This window comes from Pan paniscus, chromosome 9 (assembly GCF_029289425.2).
Source record: "Pan paniscus chromosome 9, NHGRI_mPanPan1-v2.0_pri, whole genome shotgun sequence".
In the NCBI taxonomy this organism is placed as follows: Eukaryota; Metazoa; Chordata; class Mammalia; order Primates; family Hominidae; genus Pan; species Pan paniscus.
The window spans coordinates 64,576,784-64,588,520 of NC_073258.2; the positions used below are offsets into that span (position 1 = coordinate 64,576,784).

Consider the following 11,737-nt stretch of genomic DNA (forward strand, 5'->3'; position numbering starts at 1 on the left):
GAGATTCAAAGTATGCTTTTTCCTTTCTGAGTTTCACAAGTGGTTGTTGTTGCCATTATCTAACCTGTCTCTGTTTCTCAGGTTTGGGAGGAGGTTAATGTTCAGATGGTGTTAGCTCCAGCTCGCCATTTCTGACACCTGTGCAGCCTTTTCTCCCACTTTCCTCATTTACTGCTCCTTATGTTTCTTGACTGGGATTTCTACCATGTCCATCCCAGCAAATAATGTGTGCTGAGTAAGTCAATGCTTTGGATCTTGACTTTTTCCAATCCCTGACTTTGGCATTGAAATTCCACCTTCATTTGAAGTCAAAATCCTGTTTGCATTTTTTGTCAGTTGCACAATAAACAGCATGACAATTTAGAGTCATGTGAATGACACTGACATTTGGCATTGTTTCTTTTAATTTTTTTTTTAAGTTCAGGGGTACATGTGCAGGTTTTTTTTTTTCTTTTTTTTTTTTTTTCTGAGATGGAGTCTCGCTCTGTCCCCAGGCTGGAGTGCAGTGGCGCGATCTCGACTCACCACAAGCTTCGCCTCCCGGGTTCACGCCATTCTCCTGCCTCAGCCTCCCAAGTAGCTGGGACTACAGGCGCCCGCCACCGCGCCCGGCTAATTTTTTGCATTTTTAGCAGAGATGGGGTTTCACCGTGTTAGCCAGGATGGTCTCGATCTCCTGACCTCGTGATCTGCCAGCCTCGGCCTCCCAAAGTACTGGGATTACAGGTGTGAGCCACCGCGCCCGGCCGACGTGCAGGTTTGTAATATAGGCAAACCCCTGTCATGAAGGTTTGTTGTACAGATTATTTCATCACCCAGGTATTAAACCTAGTACATTATTTTTCCTGATTCTCTCCTTCCTCCAATCCTTTACCCTTCCAGCCCGAGTCTGTTGCTCCTCTCTATGTATTCATGTGTTCTCATCATTTAGCTCCCACTTGTAAGTGAGAACATGTGGTATTTGGTTTTCTATTCTTGCAGTATTTTGCTAAGGGCAATGGCCTCCAATTCCATTCATGATCCTTCAAAGGACGTGATCTCCTTCTTTTTTACGGCTGCATAATATTCCATAATGTATATATATCGCATTTTCTTTTTTAAAAAAACGTGTTTCATTTTAAGTTCTGGGATACATGTGCAGGACGTGCAGGTTTGTTACACAGGTAAATGTGTGCCATGGATATGTATCACATCTTCTGTATCCATTGATGGGCATTTAGGTTGATTTCATGTCTTTGCTATTGTGAATAGTGCTGCAGTGAACATCAACATTCACGTGTCTTTATGATAGAATGATTTACATTCCTTTGGATATATTTGGATACCCAATAATGGGATTGCTGGGTTGAATGATAATCCTGTTTTAAGTTCTTTAAGAGATTGCCACACTGTGTTCCACAATGGCTAAAGTAATTTACATTCCCACAAGCAGTGAATAAGCATTCCCTTTTCTTAATAATCTTACTAGTATCTGTTATTTCTTTACTTTTAAATATTAATAACAGCCATTCTGACTGGTGTGAGATGGTATCTTATTGTGGTTTTGATTTGCTTTTATCTAGTGATTAGTGAGGTTGAGCATTTTTTCATGTGCTTGTTGGCCACATGTATGTCTTCTTTTGAAAAGTTCCTATTTATGTCCTTTGCCCAATTTTTAATGGGGTTGTTTTTTGCTTGTTAATTTTTTAAGTTCCTTAAAGATTCTGGATGTTAGACCTTTACTGGATGCACAGTTTGCAAATATTTCTCCCATTCTGTAGGTTGTATGTATATTCTGGTGATAGTTTCTTTTGCAGTGCAGAAGCTCTTTAGTTTAATTAGGTTCCATTAGTCAATTTTTGTTTTTATTACAATTGCTTTTAGGGACTTAGCCATAAATTCTTTGCCAAAACCTTTGTCAATAAAGGTATTTCTTAGGTTTTCTTCTAGAATTTTTATAGTTTGAGGTCTTACATTTAATTCTTTAATCTATCTTGAGTTGGTTTTTTCATACAGTGAAAAGTTGTGGTCCAGTTTCATTCTTCTGCATATAGCTAGCTAGTAATCTCAGCAACATTTATTGAATAGGGAGTGCTGTCTCCATTGCTTATTTTTGTTGATTTTGTCAAAGATCACATAATTGTAGGTGTTTGAGTTTATTTCTGGGTTCTTTATTTTGTTTCACTGATTTATGTGTCTGTTTTTATACCGGTATTATGCTATTTTGATTATTGTAACCTTATAGTGTAGTTTGAAGTCAAGCAATGTGATGCCTCCAGCTTTGCTCTTTTTGCATAGGGTTGCTTTGTTTATTCAAGTTCTTTTTGTTCTAAATGAATTTCAGAATAGGTTTTTCTGATTTTGTGAAAAATGATGTTGGTATTTTTGATAGTGATAGTATTGAATCTGTAAACCATTAAGAGCAGTATGGCCATTTTAACTACATTGATTCTTCCAATCTGTGAACAGAGAGTATATTCCACTTATTTACATCATCTCTGATTTTTTTTCAGCAGTGTTTTGTAACTCTCCTTGTAAAGATTGTTCACCTCCTTGGCTAAGTAAATCCTAGATATTTCATTTTCTTTGTGGCTATTGTAAACAAGACTGTGTTCTTGATTTGATTGTCAGTCAGAATGTTATTAGTGTATACAAAGGCTACTCATTTTTATACCTTATTTTGTATCCTGAAACTTTACTGAATTCATTTATCGGTTCCAGGAGCTTTTTGTTAAAATATTTAGGGATTTCTAGGTATAGAATCACATCACTGGAAAAGAGAGCTAGTTTGACTTATTTTCCTACTTAGATGTCTTTATTTCTTTCTCTTGTCTGATGGCTCTGGCTAGGACATTCAGTACTAAGTTGAGTAGATGTGCTGGGTGTGGGCATCCTTGTCTTGCTCCAGTTGTTAAGGGGAATGGTTTGAGCTTTTGCCCACTCAGAGTAAGTTTGGCTGTGTGTTTGTCACAGATGGCTCTTATTATTTTGAAGTATGTTGCTTCAATCTGTAGTATGTTGGTTTTAATCATAGAAGGATTGGATTTTATGAAAGGATTTTTCTGTGTCTATTGAGATGATCATATGTGTTTTTAATCCCTTTTGTGTGAATTATATAATTGATTTGCATATATTGAACCAACCTTGCATCCCAGAAATAAAGCCTACTTGATCGTGGTGAATTAGCTTTTTGATGTGCTGCTGGATTCAGTTTGCTAGTATTTTATTGAAGATTTTTGCATCAAGGTTCATCAAGGATACAGGCTTGATGTTTCCTTTTACCACTGTTCTCTGCTGGATTTTAGTATCAGGATGCTGCTGCCTCCATAGAATGAGTTAGAGAGAAGCCTCTTCTTAATTTTTTTGAAAAGTTTCAGTAGGATTGGTAGCAATTCTTCTTTGTACATCTGGTAGAATTTGGCTGAGAATCCATGAGGTCCCGGACACTTTTTTTTGGCAGGATTTTTTATTACTGATTTAATTTCCAAACTTACTGCTGGTTTGTTAAGGTTTTTCCTCTCTTCATGATTCAGTCTTGAGAGGTTGTGTGTTTCTAGTAATTTATCCATTTCCTCTAGATTTTCTAATATGTGTGTACAGAGGTATTCATAATAGTCTCTGATGATCTTTTGTATTTCTGAGGGATCAGTAATCTTTCCATTTCTAATTATGCTTATTTGGATCTTCTCTCTTTCTTTTCTTTGTTAACCTGCTGATGCCCTATGAATCTTGTTTATTCTTTTGAAGAGCCAACTCTTGGTTTCATTAGTCTTTTGTATGGACTTTTGGGACTCAATTTCTTTCAGTTCTTCTCTAATTTTAGTTATTTCTTTTTTTCTACTAGCTTTAGTATGGGAGTATTCTTTTTCTCTAGTTCCTCTGATTGCCATGTTAGGTCATTAATTTGAGATCTTTTTAATCTCTTAATGAAGGTGTTTAGTGCTATAAATCTTCTTAACACTGCTTTAGCTGCATCCCAAAGGTTTTGGAAAATTGTGTCTCTATTTTCATTAATTTCAAAGCATTTTTAAAATTTCTGTCTTAGCTTTGTTGTTTACCCAAGATTTATTCAGAAGCAAGTTGTTAAATTTCCATTTTTTTAATAGTTTTGAGATATCTTTTTGGTATTGATTTATATTTTTAGTGCACTATCGTCCAAGAGTGTATTTTGTATGATTTCAACTTTTTAAAATTTATGGAGACTTGCTTTATGGTTGAGCATGTGGGCAATCTTAAAATATGTTCTGTGTGCTTATAAGAAGAATGTATATTCTGTGATTATTGGGTGGAGTTCTTTGCAGATGACTATTAGGTGCAATTTGGTCAAGTGTCAAGTTTTAGTCCAGAATTTCTTTGTTAGTTTTCTGCCTTGATGACTTGTCTAACACTGTCGGTGGGGTGTTGAAGTCCCCTACTATTATTGTGTGGCTGCCTAAATATTTTTGTAGGGCAAGAAAAACCTGTCTCATGAATCTTGATGCTCCTTTTTTGGATTTTTATAAATTTAGGATACTTAAGTCTTCTTTTTGCATTGAACTCTTTATCATTATGTACTGCCTGCCCTCCTTTGTCCTTTCTAATTACTGTTGGTTTAAAATCTGCTTTATCTGATATAAGAATAGAGATTCTTGATCTTTTTTGTTTTCCATTTGCCTGGATCTTTCTCCATTCCTTTACTTTGAGCCTGTGGTTATCATTACATGTGAGATGCATCTCTTGAGGACAAATGACAGTTGTGTCTTGTCTTTTTATCCCACTTGCCACTCTATGCCTTTTAGGTGGGGCATTTAAACCATTCATATTTAGGGCTAGTATTGATATATGGGATTGTGATCCTGTTATCACATTGCTGGCTGTTTGCTTTGTAGACTTGATTGTGTGATTGTTTTATGTAGTCTGTACACTATGTTCTTGAGTGTATTTTTGAGGTAGTAAGTTTCAATCTTTTGTTTCCATGGTTAGCACCACCTTAAGGACATCTTGTAAGGGTGGTCTACTGGTAATGAATTCCCTTTATGCTTGCTTGTCTGAGAGGGATTTTGTTTCTCCTTTGCTTATGAAGCTTGGCTTGGTAGAATACGATATTCTTGGTTAGAATTTCTTTTCTTTAAAAATGCTGAAAATAATCCCTCAATCTCTTCTGGCTTGTAAGTTTTTTTCTGAGAGGTCTGCTGCTAGCCTGATGGGTTTCTCTTTGTAGGTGACCTGACCTTTCTGTCTAGCTGCCTAAATTTAAGATTTTTTTCTTTTGCATTGACAGTGAATCTGATGACTATGTTTCTTGGAGATGGTCATCTTATGTCATATCTCCAAAGAGTTCTCTGTATTTCCTGAAACTGTATGTCCTCTTCTCTAGCAAGAGCGAGGAAATTTATGGACTACATCATCACTATGTTTTCCAAGTTGCTTACTCTCTATCCTCTTTCAGGAATGCCAATGAGTTGTGGATTCGTTGTCTTTACATAATCTCATATTTCTTAGAGATTTTATTCCTTTTTAAAAACTCTTTTTCTTCATTTTTTTGGTCTCACTGAGATGATTCGATGAACCAATCTTCTAACTCTGAGATTCTTTCTTCAACTTAATGTATTCTGCTGTTTCTCCCTCTGTTTTTATTGTAAAATTATTGAAGTGAATTCTTCAATTACAGAAGTTCAGTTTGGTTCTTCCTTAAAATGGCTATTTCATCTTTCAGCTCCTGGATTATTTTACTATACTCCCTCGATTCCTTGGTTTAGGTTTCAACTTTCTCCTCAATCCCAATGAACTTCCTTGCCATCCAGATTTTGAATTATATGTATGTCATTTCAGTCATCTCAATCTGGCTAAGAACCATCCCTGGGAGCCTTGTGTGTTTCTTTGGAGGTAAGGGAGCACACTGGTTTTTTGAGTTGCCAGAGTTCTTACATTGATTCTGTCTCATGTCTGAGGGTTGGTGTGCCTTTAATTGTGATGTAAGTTGAGTATAGTCAGTTGGCTTCATTTCTAGGTGTTGTCAGAAGGCCAGGACTCTGTGCAGAATCTTTATTTGTGACTGGATCTTTGCATTAGTTTTGCAGGTGCTATATACTGGCACAATATTTTGGTGTTGTATTTTGGGCTGCAATCCAGTTGGTGGCACTTAAGAGTGTTGACTAGCAGATAAGCTCTTAGTCAGACAGCTTTTTTGTATTTTGGTGCAGTTGGCGGTAGTGCTCTGTGGTGTGGGGGACAGGGATGACTCCCTCACCTGACCTACTCCTGGGTCTTGGAGGAGCCCTCTACCTTCACTGGCTCCATGTCTGCATTTCCTTTGTTAGGCTTCCTGGTTCACAGGGCTCCCTCAGGCAGGGGCCATGGTTGGCAGAGAGACCATACCCTTCTGGGTTTTTTAAATTATTATTATACTTTAGGTTCTAGGGTACATGTGCACAACTTGCAGATTTGTTACATATGTATGCATGTGCCATGTTGGTTTGCTGCACCCATCAAGTTGTCATTTACATTAGGTATTTCTCCTGATGCTATCCCTCCCCCATCCCTCCACTGCATGACAGGCCCTGGTGTGTGACGTTCCCCGCCCTGTGTCCAAGTGTTTTCATTGTTCAATTCCCACCTATGAGTGAGAACATGCAGTGTTTGGTTTTCTGTCCTTGTGATAGTTTGCTCAGAATGGTGGTTTCCAGCTTTATCCATGTCCCTACAAAGTACATGAACTCATCCTTTTTTATGGCTGCATAGTATTCCATGGTGTATATGTGCCGCATTTTCTTAATCCCGTCTATCACTGATGGACATTTGGGTGGGTTCCAAGTCTTTGCTATTGTGAATAGTGCCACAATAAACATACGTGTGCATGTGTCTTTATAGTAGCATGATTTATAATCCTTTGGGTATATATCCAGTAATGGGATTGCTGGGAGAGACCATACCTTTCTCAGTCCAGCCCTATGGAGGGAGTCACACCCTTCTCCTCCCAGGTGGCTCACCTCTCTCAGTGTTCTGAGAGTGAGGGCTCCTCACTGCTTGGGTCCTGCCTAAGCTGATATGTCCTGCTTGGCTAGAGCAGTGGGAGTGGGTGTAGTTGCCCAATCCACTGTCCAGGTGCTTCCCATAGGAACACAGAGCTGCACCTACTGGCAGAGTTCAGGAAGAGGTGGGTCCTCTGTGTTGGAATCCCCAACTGGTGTGTCCTGCCCAGGTAGGAGGAGGAGGGGTTGGCATGGTGGCCCAATCCACTGTCTGGGTGCTTCCCTAGGGAATTCGGGGCTGCACTTGCCAGCAGAGTTCAGGCAGAAGAAGGTCCGCTGTGCTAGAAGCCCCAGCAAGCATGGCCTGTCTGGCTGTGAGCAAGCAGTGAAGTCACCTACCCTGCATCCAGATATTTCCTGGGGGAAAACAGGGCTGCAACCGCCCACAGAGTTCAGGAGAAGCAGGTCTGCTGTGCTGGAAGTCTGTCTGGTTACAAGCAAGCAGAAGGAGTGGGTGGAGTAGCCCACTCTGCCAGCCAGATGTTTCCCAGGGGAACATGGGGTTGCTCCTGCCTGCAGACTTCAGGCAGAAGTGAAGCCACTGTGCTGGAAGATGTCATTGAGCCTTCTATGGAAAGGGGATGATGGGGTGGTCTTACTGCTCCTGGGCACTGCATCTGTGGTGCCTACTGGGGCTATGGCAGTACTCTACTGTTTCAGGGTCCAAGGCTTTATAGAGGTCGCTATGAAATTGAGTTTGCCTCTGCAAAACCTGTGAACTTGAGTGTTGCCTCTGCAAAACCTCTGGATGTTTCTCTCTGACAGTCTAGAGGCCTTAGGGGGTAGGAGGATTTTCCCATTTCAAAGCTTTCAAAGGTCCCTGTGGAAGGTGTGAATCTTCCAGGGGTTCTCACTCACCCTTTCCCCATGGTAGGAAACTTGTCCTGGCTCCACACCAATCCAAGATGGGCTGCTGCCCATTTTCTCTCTTCTCTATTCTCTGTGTCCCCTTGCTACCATGATGGATCCTGTTGTGGATTCCTAGTTTATAGACTTGCAGGGTCAGTATTCACTACGCTCTTGGTCTCCTCTCCATGAGAGCAGCACACACTAGCCACTTTTAGTCTGCCATTTTGATCCCCTCCCTCAACAAATAATTTTTATATGCATATGTTCAAAATACTCCATGGGATATAGTTTACTAAAGAATTATTTACTATTTGTTTGAATTCAAATTTAACTAGACACACTCTATTGTTATTTGCTAAAACCAGTAACCTCCCCTGAGCCAATATGACTCCTAGTCTGCATTCCCTGCAGTGAAGGTATACTGCATGGAAAGTCATCTTCATATTGACCCAGTAATGGCACAAGAGGATGTAAATTTATATTTCCAGGTATAACTGAACAAGTGCTGGGCATTAGAAGAGAGAGGAAAGGCATCACAGGATAAAGGTTATGTGAAAAATGAGTAAGTGAGAGTTGACTGGACCTTCATCCTCTTCTTTAATCAGGTGACTGGAAGCACCTGCTCAATGGCTGCTCATCAACAACAAACCAGAGGAGGGCTTAAAAGAACTCAGAAAAGCTGCATGCTGGAATAGAATGAAGAATGCTGGAGACACCCTAACCATGGAGGTGAGCAGGATGGGAGCTGGATATAGGATGTGAGGAAGACATAACTTGCATTCATACTATCTATCTAGTGTCCAAGGTGCATAAAGCATGGGAACACAGGTCTGATATGGCTCTTCTTATCTCACCTTACTGTCCTGGTTCTCAAGGGGTGTTGCAATTGTTTGGCTTAGTGTTGAAAGAGAATATGTTGTTACTGAAAGAAATGGACACAGATACTTTACTTAGTAGAGACAGAGGGCACTTAGTATTCCTTCTGGCTTAATATTCTTTGGGCTTCTTTTCAGGGCATAAGCCAGCAGAAGGAAGGGTTAGTGACCATGCAGAATAGAACACCAAGAGGTTCACTTATTTGTTTATTCACTCACACACTCATTCATTCATGTATATTTTCTGAGTGCCCATGTGTGTCAGGTTCTGGTCTATCCCTGGAAATACCACAACAATCATAAAGGTCAAAATCCCTGTTGTATGGAGTGTAAATTCTATTATTACAAGATTTAAGGGCATGACTAAGTGGAAATACCTCAGAAAAAGATTTCTCTTTTTTTTACATACAGATAGAAAACACAGATATTGCAACTTACAAGGGATGTGAAGGACCTCTTCAAGGAGAACTACAAACCACTGCTCAATGAAATAAAAGAGGATACAAACAAATGGAAGAACATTCCATGCTCATGGGTAGGAAAAATCAATATCGTGAAAATGGCCATATTGCCCAAGGTAATTTATAGATTCAATGCCATCCCCATCAAGCTACCAATGACTTTCTTCACACAATTGCAAAAAACTACTTTAAAGTTCATATGGCACCAAAAAAGAGCCCGCATCACCAAGTCAATCCTAAGGCAAAAGAACAAAGCCGGAGGCATCACGCTACCTGACTTCAAACTATACTACAAGGCTACAGTAACCAAAACAGCATGGTACTGGTATCAAAACAGAGATATAGATGAATGGAACAGAACAGAGCCCTCAGAAATAACACCGCATACCTACAACTATCTGATCTTTGACAAACCTGACAAAAACAAGAAATGGGGAAAGGATTCCCTATTTAATAAATGGTGCTGTGAAAACTGGCTAGCCATATGTAGAAAGCTGAAACTGGATCCCTTCCTTACACCTTATACAAAAATTAATTCAAGATGGATTAAAGACTTAAACGTTAGACCTAAAACCATAAAAACCCTAGAAGAAAACCTAGGCAATACCATTCAGGACATACGCATGGGCAAGGACTTCATGTCTAAAACACCAAAAGCAATGGCAACCAAAGCCAAAATTGACAAATGGGATCTAATTAAATGAAAGAGCTTCTGCACAGCAAAAGAAACTACCATCAGAGTGAACAGGCAACCTACAGAATGGGAGAAAATTTTCACAACCTACTCATCTGACAAAGGGCTAATATCCAGAATCTACAATGAACTCAAACACATTTACAAGAAAAAAAACAAACAACCCCATCAAAAAGTGGGTGAAGGACATGAACAGACACTTCTCAAAAGAAGACATTTATGCAGCCAAAAAACACATGGAAAAATGCTCATCATCACTGGCTATAAGAGAAATGCAAATCAAAACCACAATGAAACACCATCTCACACCAGTTGGAATGTCAATCATTAAAAAGTCAGGAAACAACAGGTGCTGGAGAGGATGTGGAGAAATAGGAACACTTTTACACTGTTGGTGGGACTGTAAACTAGTTCAACCATAGATTCCTCAGGGATCTAGAACTAGAAATACCATTTGACCCAGCCAACCCATTACTGGGTATATACCCAAAGGACTATAAATCATGCTGCTATAAAGACACACGCACATGTATGTTTATTGCGGCATTATTCACAATAGCAAAGACTTGGAACCAACCCAAATGTCCAACAACGATAGACTGGATTAAGGAAATGTGGCACATATACACCATGGAATACTATGCAGCCATAAAAAATGATGAGTTCATGTCCTTTGTAGGGACATGGATGAAATTGGAAATCATCATTCTCAGTAAACTATCACAAGAACAAAAAACCAAACACCGCATATTCTCACTCATAGGTGGGAATTGAACAATGAGAACACATGGACACAGGAAGGGGAACATCACACTCCAGGGACTGTTGTGGGGTGGGGGGAGAGGGGAGGGATAGCATTAGGAGATATACCTAATGCTAAATGACGAGTTAATGGGTGCAGCACACCAGCATGGCACATGTATACATATGTAACTAACCTGCACATTGTGCACATGTACCCTAAAACTTAAATTATAATAATAATAAAATAAAATAAAAAAAGATTAAGGGATTTGGTGAAGTAAATGGACAAAAAGAAGAGAAAACACAGATATTGCTGTGGATCATAAAGTAAACCATTTATCATATTATGCACATATTAAACTGTGTTGAAAAATTATAGTAGGCTAGGCATGAAGCTTGATCATGAATAACAGTATAAATCAGGGTCCCAGGCTTTAAGGAGCTTTTATCTTAATAAGAGAAAGTAAAAGTAATAGCTTCTTTAAATGTTTTATTCTGATCTAAATCAGTTAAAATGACAACTGCTCTCTTAACAAATGTTTAAGTGCACAATACAATATTGTTAACTATAAGTACAAGGTTGTACAGAAGGTCTCTAGAATTTTTATCTTGTATCAGTGAAACTCTATACCCATTGAAGAGCAGTTTCCCCTTTCCCCCTTCCTCCAGCTTCTGAAAACCACCATTAGGGATATTGGTCTAAAATTCTCTTTTTTTGTTGTGTCTCTGCCAGGCTTTGGTATCAGGATGATGCTGGCCTCATAAAATGAGTTAGGGAGGATTCCCTCTTTTTCTATTCATTGGAATAGTTTCAGAAGGAATGGTACCAGCTCCTCCTTGTACCTCTGGTAGAATTCAGCTGTGAATCCATCTGGTCCTGGACTTTTTTTGGTTGGTAAGCTGTTAATTATAGCCTCAATTTCAGAGCCTGTGTTTGGTCTATTCAGAGATTCAACTTCTTCCTGATTTAGTCTGGGGAGGGTGTATGTGTCGAGGAATTTATCCATTTCTTCTAGATTTTCTAGTTTATTTGTGTAGAGGTGTTTATAGTATTCTCTGATGGTACTTTGTATTTCTGTGGCATCGGTGGTGATATCCCCTTTATCATTTTTTATTGCATCTATT

At 39.2% G+C, this 11,737-nt stretch overlaps 1 protein-coding gene across 1 annotated transcript in view; it reads left to right on the forward strand.

Annotated features, from left to right (window-relative positions):
- LOC100974185 (solute carrier family 22 member 10) overlaps positions 1–11,333 on the forward strand; it is a 73,012-nt gene extending 61,679 nt beyond the window's left edge. The window contains exons 10-11 of the mRNA XM_055094430.2: positions 8,444–8,567; positions 9,125–11,333. Coding sequence (XP_054950405.1) covers positions 8,444–8,447 — 4 coding nt within the window. The 3' untranslated portion in view covers positions 8,448–8,567; positions 9,125–11,333. The remainder of the gene's footprint in view (positions 1–8,443; positions 8,568–9,124) is intronic.
- The last annotated feature ends 404 nt before the right edge of the window (positions 11,334–11,737 follow it).